Source organism: Eptatretus burgeri, chromosome 4 (genome assembly GCF_056783735.1).
Source record: "Eptatretus burgeri isolate ZD-2024b chromosome 4, Ebu_testis_v1, whole genome shotgun sequence".
NCBI classification, from domain to species: Eukaryota; Metazoa; Chordata; class Myxini; order Myxiniformes; family Myxinidae; genus Eptatretus; species Eptatretus burgeri.
Window position 1 is genome coordinate 34,694,856 of NC_140964.1, and position 20,000 is coordinate 34,714,855.

At 44.8% G+C, this 20,000-nt stretch overlaps 2 protein-coding genes across 3 annotated transcripts in view; one reads left to right on the forward strand and one right to left on the reverse strand.

The window, feature by feature from the left end:
* LOC147027786 (uncharacterized) overlaps nt 1-20,000 on the forward strand; it is a 68,703-nt gene that overhangs the window by 9,430 nt on the left and 39,273 nt on the right. The gene's annotated exons all lie outside the window — the stretch shown is intronic.
* Nucleotides 587-20,000, reverse strand: part of LOC147027788 (transport and Golgi organization protein 1 homolog) — a 78,376-nt gene continuing 58,962 nt past the window's right edge. For both annotated transcript variants that reach the window (XM_085877365.1, XM_085877364.1), the window contains exons 17-24: nt 14,808-14,875; nt 14,538-14,689; nt 13,985-14,122; nt 13,701-13,874; nt 13,499-13,576; nt 10,356-10,429; nt 9,832-10,183; nt 587-2,472 (exon numbers count right to left, since the gene is read on the reverse strand). In XM_085877365.1, the coding sequence (XP_085733491.1) occupies nt 2,261-2,472; nt 9,832-10,183; nt 10,356-10,429; nt 13,499-13,576; nt 13,701-13,874; nt 13,985-14,122; nt 14,538-14,689; nt 14,808-14,875 (1,248 nt within the window). In that variant the 3' untranslated portion in view covers nt 587-2,260. The remainder of the gene's footprint in view (nt 2,473-9,831; nt 10,184-10,355; nt 10,430-13,498; nt 13,577-13,700; nt 13,875-13,984; nt 14,123-14,537; nt 14,690-14,807; nt 14,876-20,000) is intronic.

Here is a 20,000-nt window from a genome sequence, read left to right on the forward strand (position 1 = left end):
AGCGACCACCCGTCACCTACCGGCTTGTATGTAATGGACAGCGCTGGAGGCCAGAGGAGTCAACAGATTTTGATGAAACTTGACAGGTAGGTTCATACCAGGATGTAGTTGTATGCTTTCGAGCACCGTTGCTATGGACACCACCGTTGCCTAGCAATGGGACTGAAATTTTTTTTAAATCCTAAAAAAATTATTTTTCCGAAAATCAAAAATCGGCTTCCAGGCTTTTATGCGCACTATAATCAACGTCTTTGTCAAAAAATTTCAGCCCGATCCGTCAAAAACTGTATGACAAGTATGCAATTATGTAGCGACCACCCATGTCACCTACCGGCTTGTTTCTTTCTTTTTTTCTTCAATAACAGCAGAAGCAAGTAAATAAGGACAATGACATTGAAGAAGACAAAGGTGTGCGACAGATGACAGGTGAGAGGGAAAGAATACTCACTCAGTCACTGAGCCCAGTTCCTGAATGAGCCCACTGTGCTAAAAGCGAGTTGTACAATGCACAGGATGAACAGACACAGCAATCTCATACGGTATGCTGATGTAATCGAGGACCGCATTATGGAATATAGACAAGACAAACTTGTAATTATTTATTAATTCCTATTGCACATAATCAATTCGGTTTCTCACAGCAGGCAAGCGTGGCTCAACATCACATAAAGATGTTTTATCGCCAACTCACCGACGTCCGTCTTCTTCAAAGTGGTTTTAATGCATTCTTTCACATTCATAACTTATTAGGATAGACATCAATAAAATGTGGTCGATACAAGCAATTTAGTTTGTGATGTCATCATACAATGATTGAAAAAGAGCACTTTCATCAATCATAATCGATCACGCCTCATTCGTAACCAGACCGTCGTTTTTAACTTGTGAAAGCAGGTAAGTACACAATGGGGAATTAAAAGTTGACGGACGATAAACCTCAGGATTTTGTGGACAAGCAAATAAATGTCGACTGCCGAATCGAACAACAGTGCAGGCTCAAGCCAGTTGACAATTGTAGGTGAGGCACTATTCATCACAAGACGATATCTACCGCACTGACAGCACGATGTGCGGCAACGACACAAATAATTTAATTTCACGTGACAACTTCTGCCCCTCAATACACAAAACATACCAACAGCTTACGTACAACCAGAAACGTTCGCCATCGCTCTCGCAGTTTCAGGAAGGCTGATCACACATCATGAGAGAGGCGAAAAGACAAGTTGTGAAAACACTCTTGGGGAGAACAGTTTTGAATCCATACAAGAGCAAGATCTCACGATCAGGCCAAAAATGCATTTTCTTACACCATGTACCAAAAACTCCCTTCGGCCGCAATAAATCTGGAGTGACGGCTTTTTGGCCGATGGAGACAATTAGCTGGAAAGCTCGAGATGGTTAAAATATTATGGCTACTTTGCTTTTAAGAGATAAGGCAGATGCTGCCGACACCGGGCAACAAAGGATAAAACATTAAGCACGTCCCTGTGTCTGTTTAGAGTTCACGTTGAGTTGAATCTCCAACGGTTCCGATCTCTAGTTCGTGGCATGGGAGATTAAAAAAAACAAAATGTAGGTGGCTAATGAAAGCAGAAACACCTCCCTTTGGCCTAAATAATCTGATTTCAATGCAAGCTTGTCATGGGTGGATGTGGAGGTTCAATGATTTGCTAAAGGAATGCTGTATCCATTCAAGTCAACAAGGCAAAGACAAGTCACAGATTTCGATAAGTCAGGTAGCTGTTTCAGACACAGTCAATGGTGTGAGGGCATTGTGTAGTGGTAGTGGTGTGCTCTAGAATTGTTAATAATCTGTAATTGTCAAAATAAAAGCATGGAGCAAACTACACATCATGTCCGTGGAAATTTGACATTCCTTTTGACAGGTGGGGGGGTGGGGGAGGGGTGGCCCAAAATGAAGAATGCAACTCAAAACATGAGTTGCACTCAATTGGACAGCCTTGCAAATGCACGCAAGTACACAAAAACAACCCCAAATCCTGAAACATGACTTGAATTGTCAATCTTTTCACCATCTTTTCCATATCAGAAGAGTTCACCTTGCAGTGACAGCAACAGCCGCTTTGTTAACAGTTCAAAGTTCACAGCACTGACTTGTCACAAGCTGCCTTTGGCTTCTGGTCCTAAAAATAGGAGCAATAACAGAAAACCACTCTTCCTGAAATGAGGGCCAATGTTACAACTTGTAAAGTACATCAAAGAAGCAAGGCCTGGATGCATTTTGTTGGCCCGAGGCTCAAACACCCGCACTGTTGTCGTCGGGAGGCCGTGCTGCACTGGGCGGGGGCTGTGGTAGATGTGTGGGTTGCTGGGGACATGAGGAACCTTGATCCAATGAGCTAGGATCAGGACGGGGTAGTACGCCTCGTGGAGGTAGTTGTCCACCTTGAGGCGGTGGTGGTCCTGGAGCTCGGCCCAATGAATCCAAGTATGCAGGCACACTTCTGCCTGAAAGCAAATACATTAGCATCAAAAAGGTTTCTCCCACAAGTCATTTCAACTATGTGAGTGACATTTATCCACAGCAATAATACCAGCACAGGCCAAATGTAAAATAGCCAAATGAACTCGGTGAAAACTGTAGTTGCACACCCACTGACTATTTGCTAAAAGCAAAAAGGTGACAGCAAAAAGGATGTTTATAAGCGTGCAGTGGAATCAAGAGGGGCTATGTGAGAGAGGACCCGATGGTTGACTGTGGATGCAAGACGAACAAGTCCAATCGACCATTTCAGCCAAAATGAAATAATAAAGCCGATGTGGTGTGGGTGGCCTGCATGTACAGCGAGACGGGGCAAGCAGTTGACAGCGAGGGCCAGTGAGGCATGAGCCAGTGTGAGATGTGAAAAGGAAGTGCAGCCAAGTGCTGGCCCATGTCTGCTATGCCAACGGGAGCCAAATGCAAACAGAGTTAAACAATTGTGGCAGCTGAATGAGGCACAAGATGGTTCAAAGGACACAAACTTGAGAGAACACAAGCACTTCCAAACTAAAGACACCCAGTTACAAATAACGAAATTTAAATTACCAAAATACATTTTATTACCGAAACTTAAATTATGGAAATGTATCATGCTTTGATACAGTCTGGCACCCTGCCTTGCTCTCCAAACTCTCTGTCCGTGGCATCTAATGCAAACTCCACACATTGCTTACTGGCTTCCTCTACTCTTAAAGCCAACACGCGGCTCTCAACGGGATCCTCTCATCTCCTATCCCTGTCAAGTCTGGAAGAAGTCTTTTCTTTCAAGCTTCTGGGTCTCACTATCTGCCATGACCTTTCCTGGGAAAGTCACATTTCCAACCTTGCCTCAAAAGCCAGTCGCCGACTGGGAATCCTCCGTCGTGCAAAGTCCTTCCTCGGCCCTCTTGAGCTCCTGACCACTTACAAAGCTTTTGTCCGTAGCCTGATGGAGTACTGCTCTCCCCTCTGGGCTGATGCTCCTGCCTCCCACCTTTCTCGACTTCACGCTGTCGAAACCAGGGCTTTTAAGATCATTGGCATCTCCCGCAATGAAGCTGAGTCTTTGGGCCTCTCACTCAATCACCGCAGGTTGGTCGGTGGTCTTTCTGTCTTCTACCGACTCCTCTCCAGCCTTGCCCCCCCTGCTCTCTCTGCGATTTGTCCCAACCACATTTCCACAGGGCGCTCAAGGTCCGCCAACAACCCCCTTCTGGTTAAACTACCAAAATCACGAATCACTGCTCACCTTCACTCTTTCATTCCTCTTTTTTCCCGCCTTTGGAATAAACTCCCTCACTCTATTCATTCCCATTCTTCCCTTCAGGCTTTCAAAACAGCTGTTCACCACCACCTCTTATCTTCCCCCATCCAAATCCTCGATCTTTTCTACCCCCGATAATCCACCCAAGCCCACTTCCTTCAATTCTCCTGCTTTCCTTCCTGAAAGTCCCTTTAATGTCCATCTTCCCCTCGCCATGTTCCCCGTCCCATCCCCATCCCTCTCCCTTCCACAGTTCACCTGTGTCTGTTCCCCAATGTTTTGTCCCTTCCACTCCCGCCCCTCTTGTCTCATGCCTCCTTGCTGTGAGTTGTGTGTTAGCTCTCATACGAGCCTTGACCAAGGTATACAAAAAAAAAAAAAAAAAAAAAAAAAAAAAAAGTCTCAAGTGCACCACGGCAGTGTCTTCGGCCCAGTCCCATTCCAAATCTTCATAAGCAATCTCCATTGCTCTGGAAAATCCTCTATCTATTTGCTGACGACTCCACCTTCTGCTGGGGCATCCCTCATCCTTCCTTCCATGCAGACGTTAATTTCAACACGAGCTTGTCAAACATTTGGAAGATATCTTTCAATCCTGACAAATCTCACACTCTTTCTCTCACTCTCCGAAAGGACTGTCTGGTGAACCATTCCAGCTCCTTCGAAAAACCTCAAGTTCAGTCACTCAAACATTTTGGTGAAAACGAAGAGCGGAACACCTGTACGCGCGGAAGGGGCGCGGCAGGTGGCGGGGTCCAGTTTACGCTTCACAGGTGGACCATGTGCGCCCCGCAGCAGGAGCGCTCCATGGGGAGGCAACGACTCACATTCGCAACAGAGACCCTCATGCTGTGGGCTTGCCTCTGGGCCGATCTGGCCCAGCATGCCCAATGGCGACGCACCGTGAGAGGAAGCGGGCCCGCCAGCGGAGGGGCGGGGATTGATGGCATGCACCATCGCGTGACCGTGCCGAGGAAATGGAAAAAACCGGCCAAAGTGTCTCACCCCACCACCTCCCCCCCCACCAAGATTCACATTAGACCCACCCCCCCCTCCCTGACGAGAAAACGCAGACATGTGCTGCAGCCACACCACCGCCACAAACCCCTGCAAAAAAAGGGGGGACGCGACGAAGAAATGACTGCCAAGCACACGTCACGCAGAGTGCTTGCCAAGGAGGGAAGATGCCCATGCAGGGAGGATAGCCACGACCTGCATCCACACACACTGCGCCAAACATCGGAAGCAAATGGCACAGCAACACAGCTGCATGGTCGAATGCACCACCCACACCAGCGGTAGAACCCGACACCACGCTGCATGACGCCGGCGGACCGGGGAAACAGAGGCTCACCAAACCGTGAGCACGTTCCCGTACACCGCTTCGCGCACCAGCTCAACCAACCCAGCCCTGAGAGCCAATACTTGTCCCGAAGTTACGGATTCGGCTTACCGACTTCCCTTACCCACATTGTTCCATCGCACCAGAGGCTGTTCACCTTGGAGACTTGTTGCGGATATGGGTACAGCTCATAGAGAGATTCAGGCATCGCACCCGCCTGGATTTTCATGGGGCGGTGAAGGCCAGCCAGACACCACAGGAGCCGCGTCGCTCTGCCGGACGCGGGCCCCTATCTCGGGTAGAACCCATTCCAGGGCACCCATCAGCAGGGCTTGAAAGAAGAGGTAGCCCGGGTGCTAAATGCCCCAAAAACCCTGTCGGGTCAACAAAACCATGGTCCGAGGTGGCCGGTGTAGCCACGTGTCAAAATCTTCGATACATCCCTCTTTGTTGATGTATTCGGTCATTACTTATCGTTGTATGCCAGGTGTTGGCTTCATGGTTCGGGCGGCGGGTTTTGGATCCCAGGGTCCTGAGTTCAAATCCTGCCGAGCTGTTGAATTAATACCAGGTGGGGTTAACTCGGCCTGTCATCCTTCCGAGATCGGCAAAATGAGTGCCAGCATGCTGGTATACTGTCGGAGTGGCGACCCATCCAGGATTGTGCCCAATAGCCAAGGTGACTGCTTCAGCAGCACCAACGCTCTGCACAGAGGATGGTCCCAATCTCCTCCTCCTCCTCCTCCTCCTACTTATCATTGTGCAATCTTAACCAATTAGACTATGGGTCATACAGCAAAGGTTGAAGCAACTTAATCCCCCCCCACCCCCACACCAGTGGAACAAAGTTCTTCGAGATTTCGATCTCAATCTCCCTCTCTCTCTCACACGAACCCACCTTTCCAGCTTATTGAGAAAGATGTAATTTCTGCCCTCTGGTCCGTTCTGTGTTCCAGCTCCTTCACGAGCATTGACTGCTTGTATACAAATATAAAATAATAATGGAACAGTCACTTTTTTAATTAAAAAAAAAGAAGCTTACAACTACCGCACTGTTGTGTGTGTTTTGGCTGAAATATGAGAAATGAAATTAACAAAAAAACACTAAGCCATAGAAATAAATTGTAAAAGTATTCAAACACCAGCTGTACTCATATTATAAGGGTTTATGCATCTATTAAAAACAATCAGGAGAAAAAGTAAATACAAAACAAATTACATGAAAGTAATAATCCCCCCCCTACCAGCACTCCAAATCCTCTATTTAACCCCCACACACTCCACCTCCTCCCTCCCCTCCCCCTCATCTTCATTCAATCTCCTGCTCCACTGAAATTGTAGTTTAACTTTGTATTTTTAACCCTCAGTCACCATCACCTCACTCTTCCATGAGCCTTGATCTTGTATAGAAAACAAAAAAGCTGTTTTGAACTCGGTTTGATTGAACTTCCAATCCATAAAATGCAAGCATGCACAAAAATATATACACATACATACAGTGTAACCTCGATTAACCGCCCCCCTTTTAACCACCATCCTCGCCTTCCGCCTGGAAATCAGGGTTTCCCAATTTCCATAATGCATTTTTCAATTACGATCCGCCATCCGCCAACGTTTTCCCAGTACATAAGTACTTATAACAATGAAAAACACCCTCGTTTATCCGCCAGCGATCGCCTGTACTTCCCCACATCACGAATATTGTGCAATCATCTAAAAATAACCTTAGTCATCATTGGTGAATGGTTAGCGGGAGCACGTGCTGGTCCCGTCTGCCTCGTGCCGTGCATTGAGACTGTTCAGTTCAAAGATTTCGTTCAGCATGTCTGGAAGAAAGAGGCCTACATTGTGTTTAACACTCGATCAGAAACGCATGATATGCGAATACGCAAAGGAAAACTCGTCTGCGAGCCAGCAAGAGATTGCTAATCATTTCTCTCAGTCACTGGGGAAGACCTCACCGATGAGGAAATTGTTGAACTTTCGTGCACAGACACCACAGATGGCGATGATGATGCCGACGATGACGTTGAAGTGCCATGCCCACCTTCATCCATTGAGGCCAAAGCAGCAATCAATCTCATGTTCAGGTACCTTGAGGCCCACTCGTCATCCACTGATTCGGGTTTGAAGGCGGCGCACCGGTTGCAATTTGATATTGACAGAGTTTCTGTGGCAACCGCTAATCAAACTTCCATCAAAGACGTCTTCAAATCATCATCATCAGCCTAGGCCTATGTTGACAAGTTCTCAATGGCCTTCTATGTGCGTAGCTCGTGGTGGTCATGTCCTGTTTCACAGTATGGATAGTTCTATTATATTTTTGGTCGGCCTTTCCATTTCACCAGTACTCATACTGTAATTTGACTAACGTGTTCAGTGGTAATCAAAACACTTGTACAGATTGTAATTTACGATCTTCAGTTCCTTATTATGGCATAAGCAAATGATATGCACAATAACTATGAGGCCATGACTTTGAGCTCTGTTTTTTTAAACATGTCTGCAGAAACAAATACAGTACGTACATGTGAATAGGCCTGTGTCTGGCGTACATGCAGTTTACATATTATATATTTTTGTTATCCATTTATTATCCCTTGATCCAAACAGGATGGAATAGAAGGTGAAATAAACTCGAAAGACTGTTGAAACGCGGCCTCAATCGATCAATTCTGGCGCACGTGGATGCCTGTGTAGTGGCACGGACAGACCGTGACATTGATATCGGACATTTGAATCCCTTCTAGCAAGCGCCCGTTCAACCGCCCTCCCTCGCGTAACTGCCATATACGACCATGTCCCAGCACTGGCGGTTAAACGATATATATATATATATATATATATATATATATATATATATATATATATATATATATATATATATATATATATATATATATATATTGTTACGGTTGTGGAAATTCGCATTACACCATGAAGAGTCCTCAGGTGAGATATCTCGATAGGTCCATGTGTAGTTTTGCCCAAACCCGTTGTATAGAGGGAATTTATGTGATCCATCCGGGCTGCGACGCTTTGAGTTAGCCATTTTTCTGTTCTATCTTTTATTTCAAACAAACAGCATCTCAACAACCACGCCATCCCCACCACAGCGCCAACCACACCATCTACGCAACCACATCTTCGCCACTCGCCATTCAATAGGCCCCGTGCGGTTACGAGCTCTGCGGAAGAACAAAAACCACCAACGATGCTCGGGTGTTTTTCCCGCCTGTTTCTCCCGTCTAAATTCTCCGCGCTCGGTGTGGTGGAAGTGTGATCCGAGCCGGGGATCAAAGGTGAGAAAAGGTGGGGGGCCTCTTTTTGGGGGAATAATTCTCTGGCCCTGAGCCAAAAACTGACTCCCCCGGCCCTCGCACGGGGCGGGGTGGAGGGAGAGCGAGAGGGCACGCCCCCCTTCGAAAGGCTTCTCCAAGAAGCTCGAAGGGAGGCGGGGCCGAAAACGGGGCAGAGCGAAGGGTGGAGCCCCGCGCTACAAAAGGCGGACAGCACGGACCTTGAGGAACTTAGTGAGGTTTTTTGAGGCTTCCTGTCTCCTTGTCTTCGAGAGTTCCTGTGTTCTTTGGGTGGTTTGAGTTTCTGGGCTGGACGTCGTCTTCTTCTTGGCGCTGCTTGTCTTGTCGGGGGAAGAGGTCCTGCGCTCGCGGCTTGGCGAGCGGCCTGTCAACGAAGGCACGGACAGGAGACGCGGCAGCGCCGGTTGTGAGGTGATCCTGCGCGTCCGGACGAGGAGTGCCGGAGAGGGTTCGCCGGCCGCGAGAGAGGTCGGGGCCAGGTGCGACCACGCTGATGGTTGTGGGAGAGGGACTCACCAGCCACCAAAAGCGAAGTCGCGACTTCTTTTCTTTTTCCTTTGCTTTTTGTGTAAATACTTGTGGTGGCGCCATCCGTAAAGTAGAACTGCGTAAGTGTTGCCGTGTGTCGGTCTTATTCGGTTTTAACTCTGCATTTGCTTTTGTTGCATTATTCTTTTGCTGTAAATACGTGCGTCTGTGTGTCTGCATGTGTAAATAAAATGCTTGCTTGTTGAACTGTTCCCGCTCTGCTTCGTCTCCTTTCTTTTTGTTGACTCTCCATCCTGCATCGCGTAAGAGATTGGTAGTGGGTGTAAGTTCCCGGTAACTAATCTGAACCGTCGAGGTCGAGGATAACTCCGCTCGGTTATCTCTGCAGTACGGAACGAACCGCTTCAGCGGTTCATGTCCGAAGTCGACCTGCGGCAAGGTACGATCGCCCGATTAACCATCCGCGTAGGTACTTAGGTAGGTCGAGTTTGGCGAACAACCCTATCCTACGCGGGTGGCCGATTGGCACGATTGTGGTGAGGTCGAAAGACCCACCCGTGACTAGCTGCCGGCGTTGTTCCGAGAGGGTCACGACTGAATTGTCCGTCCGGTGGGCGACGTGCCGCGATTCGAGTTACGTGGCCGATCGCACGCCGGCGGGTGCGAATTCGCAACAAAAATATATATATATATATATATATATATATATATATATATATATATATATATATATATATATATATATATCGATTTTTTTTTTTTTTTTTTTTTAAACAGCAAAGTGAACCAAACGAGCAAAAAAAAATTCTAAAGAAGATGAATTGTGCGATTGATAGTAGAATAGCAAACAGACCAGCAAAGGCTCCAGTGTTAATTTTGTAAAGTGGCATCAGTTTGGCATGCAATACAGTTGTAGAGCCTATAAACTCACCACTCGGAGAAGGGGGCTGGGGTCCTCGTACCCCCATAACCTCTGGAGGGAGATATGGCCCCCGGGGTGGTGGAAACCTGGTGTAAGGAGGATTCATGTAAGGAGGATGGCCCATGGGAGGCACAAGAGGTGGAGGCGGCGGCGGAGGAAAACCCATGGGAAGAGGACGACGACCCATGGGAGGAGGCATGGGAGGAGGACGGCCACCCATGAAAGGAGGAGGACCCACGTAGGTGCATCTTGCCAAAAGTGGGGGTGGTCCCCGTATGCCAGGGAATGGCCCCCGGATGGGCAAATTTGTGTTGGTGGTTGCGATTGCCCCTGGTGCTCCATTAGATGGTGGTGCAGAATTCTGTGTGGTGTAAAAGGAAGAGTCAGGTAATATTTACAAATAGACAAAAAAAAATGGTGAAAGACTATACTTCAAAAATAAAAGAAATAAAAAACGTGAGAGAGAGAAAAAAGGTGCAAATGTGAATCCTTGTGACACCACCAAGCTTTTGCTCCAGACAAGACAACCTTACCAGGAGGCTCTCAGCAGATGACACAGGAGATCCTTGCAATGCCATAGTCACCGGTGGTTGCATTGGTCGAAAATCTGTGTAAAACACACTTGTTAAAAAAGCCACTGACAAACCCCAATACCAAATAATAAGTAATTAAGTGAATCACTAAGGATAAACAAGCAATCAGGAAGAGGATTCCATGAGCGAATCAAGTCCACTGGAGGTAAAGATAGAGAAGTACAAGTCAGGCAAGTGATACTTTCAGAAACCAGGCATGAGCGCTTCAATCTGGGGGAAATTGTATTTTTAAATATACAGAGGGAAATATGGATGGGAGAATGAGAGGGGGTTTTCCCCCTTTCAACATATTAACTGAGGCCAGGTTTGATAGGAATAATTTGGTTACAGCAAAGTCATGTTTTTCTTGTTGTGTGACAAAATTAAATAAATGTCAGGACCTGGAAGTTTGGAATTGATTTGCGTTGATGTTTTTGGGGACTCGCTTCATCGTTTCGTTTCGGTGTCTTGAAGTGATTGTTAACAAATGCTTTTCAGCGGTTTCCGTACTCATTTTACAATGCAGACATTACATCTTACCAGAAGATCGTAAGGTTTTCGCAAATGCCTCCCAACAAAAACACTGTCCATTTCTGTATCACAACCATTTCCAGCGGCACCGGTTTTTGAAATCTCTAACTTGACTTTGGGGTCATGTTCAACAAAACCACATCTTGCCATGGACACATTGGTGGAAAGCAAACAACAACAAACACCATACAACACTGATAAGATGAATTACTAATGTGATCCTTTCAGTGATCATAACAAAGGTAAGACTTCATTATATTCTCCAATCAAACCAGGGTGTTGCAATATGGCATTATTTATATCAAGGTAAGAGTTGAATATTCCACCAAGACAATGTTGCCTACTCCTCCCCTCCTCCCCAAAAAAACAATATATATATATATATATATATATATATATATATATATATATATATATATATATATATATATATATATATATATATATATATATATATATATATATATCTTCTTCTTTCAGCTGCTCCCGTTCGGGGTCGCCACAGCGGATCATCCGTATGATCCGCATAGTGATTTGGCACATGTTTTACGCCGGATGTCCTTCCTGACGTAACCCTGGTCGCCTCTTACGACGCAGGGATATGGTACACCTATTTTAACCGGGGTATACACCGGCCCAGTACACTGGTACTCACTTTGCCGACCTCGGAAGGATGACAGGCTGAGTCAACCCCCTGGTGTATTAATTTAGTGGCCCAACGGGGCTTGAACTCAGGACCTTTTGGATCCCAAGCCGCTGCCCTAACCACTGCGCCAACACCAGGCTCAATATATATTGAAACACAAAAAAAAAACTTATCACTTGTTTGAAATGTAATAAAATTGAAACAGTTCAAAATAAAACAAACCAACAATTGCTAATTGAAACATTGGCATTTTATTGATGACATGTCAAGTTTTTGACCAAGATACACCATCCCATCAGTTTTTTTCTACAGTACAGAACAGCACAGGGTGCAATGTCAGTCCCTTTCAATAGCGTGTGTGGCCACCATTGTTTTGGATACAGGCAGTGCATCGTCGGCGCCTACTGCCTACCAGTCTTTGGATGGATTGCTGCTGGATTCTGTCCCACTCAGTCCTCAATGTCTGAAGCCATCTGACTTAGGACCATCTGCCTGTCCTGCCTTGCAGTGGTGACTCTTGGCCATCCCTGATCGAGGTCTGTCATCTGCAGAGTTGTGGAGGGTGTCTCTGTCCACCAGGGCCGATATCGTCTGGTGTGAACAGCCAAGGCGACGTGCCACCTCACGGTAGCTCAATCCGCCTTGCAGTATGCCCAAGGCACACTGCCGTTGATCCCTTGATAATCGTGGCATGTTGATTGAAATGCCCATTTTGCACTGGCCTTTTTAAAGCCAATATCAAGACATCACGTGCAGCTCATTAAAATCATCCCATACCCCTTGGCTCATCACTGACAGTCAAAACGGCTGTTCAACAGCTGTGCTATGTAGTGACCATTGAAGGTTCAAGTGACCATCCGTGACCGTTTTGTCTGACAGTGAGGACACTATTGTCCACAAATAAGTTCACACATTTACGACACACAGTGTTATTGTTGATATTTGAAGGTTTAAAAGGTGGTAAGTTTCTTTTGCGTTTCAATATATATATATATATATATATATATATATATATATATATATATATATATATATATATATATATATATATATATATATATAATATATATATTATACATATATATACATATATATATATATATATATATACATATATATATATATATATATACATATATATATATATATATATACATATATATATATATATATATATATATATATATATATACATATATATATATATATATACACATATACATACATATAGCCTACATACATATACATATATACATACACATGCGTGTATGCACACGCGTGCAAGTTGCTGTTGCCGGTAGTATGTATCTGTCTGCATTGCCATTTTTCTCAGACATGGCCAAACGGATCTTCATCAAACTTTGAGATTCATCTGTGAGTGCCGGGGAATGCTTAAAGCAAGAAATAAAAATACATTTAAAAAATTTTTTTGAAAACGAAGGTTGGACTAAAAAAAAATAAAAATCCAACTTTCTTTTTCAAAATGATAAAAATATACCTTTTTTTTTTTTAATCGCTCTTATAGTGACTAAGCCTTTGTAGCTGTGTGAAAGGTAATATTAAATGATCCTCGACCCCATTCCTTAATGGGTGTAGGGAAGTGTTTTATGTCCCCACAAAAAAAAAATATTTTTTGAAAATGTCAACAGGATAAGAACAGCACTGGACATCACCAGATGGTCCTGCAAGTGACGTTATTACATTCAAAAACAAATATCAGAAATCCACAGAAACTTATGCCTGAGTAACAACACAAAGCATCCCTCTTACTAAAACCCTGATATGAAATGCCACGATATGAAATCTACAACCACAATTCAGCAGGACAAAACAATGAAAGAGGGTCAAAGCTGCACAAATCAACAAAAATAAACACTTTCAAACAAGATTAAAAGAATGGGCAATGGAGGTCCTCTCAAAAACGTACTTGGCATGGGAGGTGAATATCTAGCATCTCTTGCGATCTCCATTTCCATGGGAGCAGAAACACGACCAGAGACTCGAACTAGATGAAAGGGCAAATGAAAATGGAGATTTATCACATTGAAGTAGCTAGGAGGGACAAGGTATACGAATAAAATTTAAAAAGGACAAAAAAAAACATGGACTCGTCCAAAAACCAAGTGTACCAATCTGTGCATTAGGCAGTGGAGGTCCATAGAATGGTGGTGGTCCTGGCCTGCGGTCCCATGGTCCAGGGTGGAGCATGGGGTGTGGAAGTGATGTTGGTGATCCTCTCTCTGATGGGAATCCAGGTCCTGGACGGTCATATTGACTTGGAGGTAAAGGAGCTCCTCTCGGACCTAGCCACGAACAACGAGGAGAAAAGATGTTCATTTCTTCTTTCATAAATATGTTAAACTATTGTACAATTGAACATGTTGATGTGGATTGAATTGACCCAAATACTTACCAGCATCTTTGGGATACCCGCCATGACTGGAGGAAACTGATGGCGGTCTCAATGGCCCATCGACCATCATCAGAGGAGGAGATGGGCGGCCTCCACTGACTGGTGATGGCCCATAGGAGTTGTCTTGGAGATGAGGCCCTGATTAAGAGGACGGTCATGTTTCACAAGTCAAAGCAATCAGTTGACATGCAAGAACAAGTTCCAATGACAAAAGAAAGCTATTAAGAACAACCTTTCTGGTGTCTTATGGCAAAGTTAAAGGAGGTCAATAACTTTCCATCGGTATTAAAAGCTGGGGGGTTTTTTTTTTGATACTTAGAACCCTCATACTTCTCGCTTCATTCTCATCATCAGTGGAAACGACATCCCTTTCAAATCTATAACGCAATCAAGTTAGAGTCCCAGCCACACCTCAGTCACTTGTTGTAACAAGCTAGTTATTCAATAAACATTTCCATGGGTCATATGAACACACACACACACAAGATAAACTTTGCACCACTCAGGCACATTCCCTTCATCAGGGTTCACAAAATAAATATACCGTACTTACCCCTACGCATGAGTGGTGAAGGCCGGAGGGGCACTGGTGATGGTCCAAGAGGTGGGGGAGCTCCAGGTGGTCCGAAGCGATCTGGTCTATCAAGTGCGGGCTTCAAAGCCATTTGCTGTGCCATTATAAATTTTTGCTCCAGATCTGTAAGCCTGCACATAAGAGCAAAAATACATTGCCTTTCAGATGAAAAAGTATTTTTTAAAGTGGTTGGCTTTACAACATAGACACAAAAAGTCCCTCTCAGTAAAGCTGCTGAACATTGCTTACTGCTGCCGAAGGTGTGCCGCTTCTCGCTTGGCCTCCAGAAGCTCTCGTTCAGCTTGTCGAGCAGAAAGCTTGCAAGACATGCAGAGTTTAACACACAATGTGAGTAATAAACTCAACATAATGAATCCAGAAGTTGAATGCAAGGTTTCCCTTATATTTATTTTCTATTTTGAATGACTCTCCTCTCTTGTCCAACCATAATTTTTCACATTTACACTCTGTCAAGCTTTTCATATCTGCTTACATATTCCTTGTCTAATCAGCCCACCAAGTACTTGTCCTGTCTGTACATCCCAAATTATGAGCACTGCCATCCCCTTTCAATTATTTAGCTGCACCATGAGCCTCAATCAATGCATAAAAAAAACAACAAGAAGCACAAACATGGCACAGGCACACAGCAATGATAAATATATGAGAACACAACCACTTCAATATTTTTCAACATCGAGGGCATAAACTCTACATGGAGCCCCTGTACATCGATCAACTTAAAACGAACTTACTGCCACAAGCCTGGTAACAATGCGAGGATGGGTAGGAACAGTGATATTTGCAGGGCACATTAAACAATGGGGGATAGTGGAGGACTGGAGATGTTTGGCATTGGCGAAATGTGCAGAGAGCATCACTGCCATTGTGTTTACTGCAAGAACGGGCAACCCTTCCACCTTTACCTTCCTCTACAACAGTGCTACTCAAAGTGGTGGTACGCGGACCGGTGCCGGTACGCGAGTCATCGACTGCTGGTCTGCGGCGAGTTTCCAAGATCGATGGACAAAAATGAAAGCTCGAAACATGGAAGAGTCGAGTGGCAAGAAATCGTTATGACATGTTTCACCAATTAGCGGTTGTCATCGCTGATGCAGGAGAAGACCTTAATGTTACATCTCTACGAAATGTCATCAGAGAACACTTGATGAATTTGGCAGAACGTTTTCAGCATTACTTTCCAGAAGAAGAAGATCCACGGAAAGGGAATGAATGGATCCGAAATCCGTTTATGCCATTGAGAGATGACTTAGGTGTCACTATGGAGGCTAAATTGTTGGTGCTGTCTGCTGACGAAGGATTGAAGAGGAGTTTCGAAACTACAACAGCACTTGCTTCTTTTTGGATAAAAGTGAAAGCAGAATATCCTGAGCTTACTGAAATTGCTCTGAAAACTCTTCTCCCATTTCCTTCAACCAACCTCTGCGAGACTGGCTTCTCAACTATGAGCATCATGAAGACAAAGTACAGGAATAGTGTGGATATTCATTCTCCATTGCGTGTGACACTGTCCTCAATTGAACCACGATTGGATAAGCTGACAAAGAAGAAGCAGGCTCACCTTACACATTAGTAAAAGTTAAAGATTTAACATGCCTATATCGTCAATTTCATATTTTAACATTACGACATTTTCAAAGTTGTCTTCAATGTAATGTTACCTATTTCCTTTCAATATTTCTTTTAATGTCTATTCACTGGAGTTTAAGATAACTAAAATATATAATTTTTTCAACCTACCTTATTCATTATAATTTTTCATTTTATTAGTTATATACCGGTATACATATGTTTATAATAACTATGTTTGAAGACTTTGCTAGTTTGATTTTTATATATTTTTTTTAAATATTGTCATACTGTATTACTCGTTGACAAAATATATATAAAAAAATGTGTCAACTTTTATTATATTAATTATATTTTTATATTTTTCTGGTATAAATTAATACTACTACGGATGTTCAAACAATATTTTCTCGGATCATAAACAAATAATAATATGGCACAAATATGGTACCGGTCCCTGGCACATTGGAAAAAAAAACCTGCCGGTCTGCCACATCAGATAGTTTGAGAAGCACTGCTCTACAACACACTGACCACCTTATCTTCAAATTTTCTGGCAGACTCCTCTTCCTCTTTGCACAAACTTTCTTCACTCAAAAACTCTTCTTCCTCTCTGCTTGACTTTTTGTCAAAGACTGCAGTGCCTACGTGTTTCCCCTTTATAACACACCTGTGGAGTCGTCCATCATATGGAACAAACCACAGCATATCCTTGTGCATATACTAGACAATCCTGTACTTGATGAACCAGACCAAAGAGACTTGGTGGGGATAGAAAGTGGCATAAAAAGGAGGGGGAGGGAATATAGAAGGGTCGACTCAAGGTTGAAGAAATGGCTGTCTGTGTATCAGGGTTCAATGTGTGGGTTGCACAATTTGTGGAAGCTCCGTCGAGTGGTGTGTATGTGTATGTGTATGTGTACATCAAGCATCGTTTTATGCTCACCTCCTCCAGCTGTTTGCAACATCCAATTTTTGCCATTTGTATCAAAGGAGTGGATTATGTGAGCATGTCCAGGGTTTCCCGGTTAAACCACCATCTTGGCTCTTGATGTGCCACGTCTCCAGAATCAATGTGTCATTTGTTTGATGTAGTGTCTATGACATGGGTCCCATCCAAGTCAAACTTGTGGCCTGATGGCAGGCAATGGCGTGCTTTGGCCGACTGCGTCACCTTCCCAAGCCTAATTGCTCGATCATGTTCATCGAATCTATTTCAAATTCCTTTCAGTTTCACCAATGTAGAATTGGTCACACTCTCTGCATGTGGAATGGTAAACTACTCCCAATTTGTTGCCAGTTGAGATCCTGTATTTTAGCTTGAAGATGACATTACAGATAGTGTGTAGAGGTTTATAAGCTACACCAATTCATGTGTTGTGTAATATCTTGCGAAACCTTTCTGAAAGTACTGGGTAGTATGGCAGCACAAGGGTACAAAGAATGTCTGGTTCATTCCATTCTGCCATGTTTTGTTATTTTAGGCTGGGTTTGTCTTTGTACTTATTTTGTTGGTTTGTCTTGTGTATATTCAGGTGACAGGAAGAACAGCTGGCTGAAGAACTGAAGTAAACTGAGAAATCTTACAAAATCAGGTGTGTTGTCCAACAGTTCTGCAGAACATTTAAGTCGGCCTTCACTCCTCTTCAACAAAAGACAAACCATCCAACAGTTCTGCAGAACATTTAAGTCGGCCTTCACTCCTCTTCAACAAAAGACAAACCAAGAACAGTATCCCTTTTCTTTAATTGCGTAGTCTTTGGAAGATGACACACCCATGCCGACACTGCAGTTGTAGGTGATTGGGTTGCACCAGTTAAAATGCAACATTCTGTTGGTGTGGGTTGTTTTTCTGTATAATGACATCTTTAGATAGCAGTCAGGTTTCCAGTAGATATCCACATTGAAAAGGCCAGTTTACTCTCCTTTTCAATCTCTTTCATGAAACTAATGGTGGGAAAGACTCGGCCAAGTTGCCCAAGGTGGTCGGCCAAGGTGGTCCACCACGTCCCTATGCATAATGGTGAAAGTATCATCCACATACCTATTCCAGTATGGTGGGAGCCAGTTCTCCTTAGACTCAAATATCTTTTGCTCGAGTTCCTGCATCACCATGGGTCAACTGCCCCGAGGAAGCACACTGGAAAGCAGGTGAAATGTGTGAGACCGGATGTGCTCTGACGTGTTTATTACTTGACTAGCAGGGTATATCAAGTTACCTTTTTTGGTGGACGTGCTATTTTCTCGACAATATGCACCATGCAGAGCGCACGTGCACGCACGCACGCACACGTTACTATAAGTGGTAACACCACAGTAAGGCTCAGTTTTATGCCTGGTGTTGGCTGAATGGTTAGGGATCCAAGGGTCCTGAGTTCAAATCCCACTCAACTGTTGAATTAATACCAGGTGGGGTTGACTCAGCCTGTCAACCTTCTGAGGTTGGCACAATGAGTACCAGCTTGCTGGGATGACTGAGCCATTCGAGTATCCTGTGTCGGAGTGACGACCTGTCCAAGATTGTGCCCAATAGCCCAGGAGACTGCTTCGGCAGCACCAAGGTTCTGCACAGAGAATGGGCCCAATGGACAGTGGCTCAGTTTTGAGAACAAACCTTTTGGTCTTTTATTTCTCAACATTATACTAGCAGGGGTACCCAGCGTTGCCCGGTATATTTTTTGTGGGGGTATAAAACACTTACCGACACTCACGAAGGAATGGGGTCGGAGATCATTCGATATTACCTTATGCATCGCTACAAATGCTTCGGCGCCAGAGAGAGAGAGAGATATTACAATGGCCCGTCACGATCACCTGCCCAGCTCACAATCCCGTGAGATTTGCAACCGTCAATTGTGACCATGACCATGACACCCGAAACCAAGAGATCGCAATATCAACTTCATACATAGAGAAACGTACCGTTATGAATTTGGGAATTCGATTGCACACAACATACAGGTTCCTTTAGTCAGCTATGTCGATAAGTGCTTGTTCCCAAGATAGCTCACCTTTCATTGTTTAAATGTTCAGAAATCGATTAGATGTGCTGCGGATCGATTTAATAGTTAGGGAACGAATAATGGAGACATCCCTCCCCCTCTTCTGCGAAGAGGAAGAACCACCCTGCTGTCCCGTGACTCATGATGTCAACAACTTCCTCCCACCCGTGGTTGAGCGGGGGGATGGATCACGAGGGCATGAGTCACGCAGGGCGTGGGGGAGGGGGGGGCGGAGAAGGATAAAGAGGAGATCTTTTCTTTTGTTCGTGGGCAGAGTTGGAGAAGGGAGTTGAGAGTAGCCGTTCAGCAGACCTTCGGGTCCTGTTTGGCTTGGGTTAGGGTTGAGGCCTTCGGAAGCTTTTTGCTTTGGCTGGCTCAGTGAGCTTCGGCTGCAGCCTGGCTCGGGAGCAGGCTTTTTGCTTTGGTGGTTCAGTGAGCTTCGGCTTCCGTTTGGCTCGGGAGAGCTTTTTGCTTCGAGCTGCGTTGTTTTGGAAGGAAGTTGAGCCGGTTGCTTGGATCGAGCTGCGAATGGTGGCTTCTTCTTCTTCTTCTTCTTCTTCTTGGTTTGTGGAGCTCTTTGTTCTCCATTTTTGGTTCCCGGCTTGGTGGGACTCATCGACCTCTTCTTGGAGGTGGTTCCTAGGGGAAGCGACGTATCGACGGGAAGGATTGGCGCCTCGTCTCACCAGCACGTGTTGAGAAGTGTGGGAGGATTCGCGCGAGCTCGGGAAGGATCGCGCCCGCCACGGGCACGCTCACGGTGATTGGATCCAGCTCGCTCTCGCTGGAGCCCGGGTCTGAACAACTTGAAGACCACACAAGGTGGAGAGGTTCAAGATAGGTTCTGGGT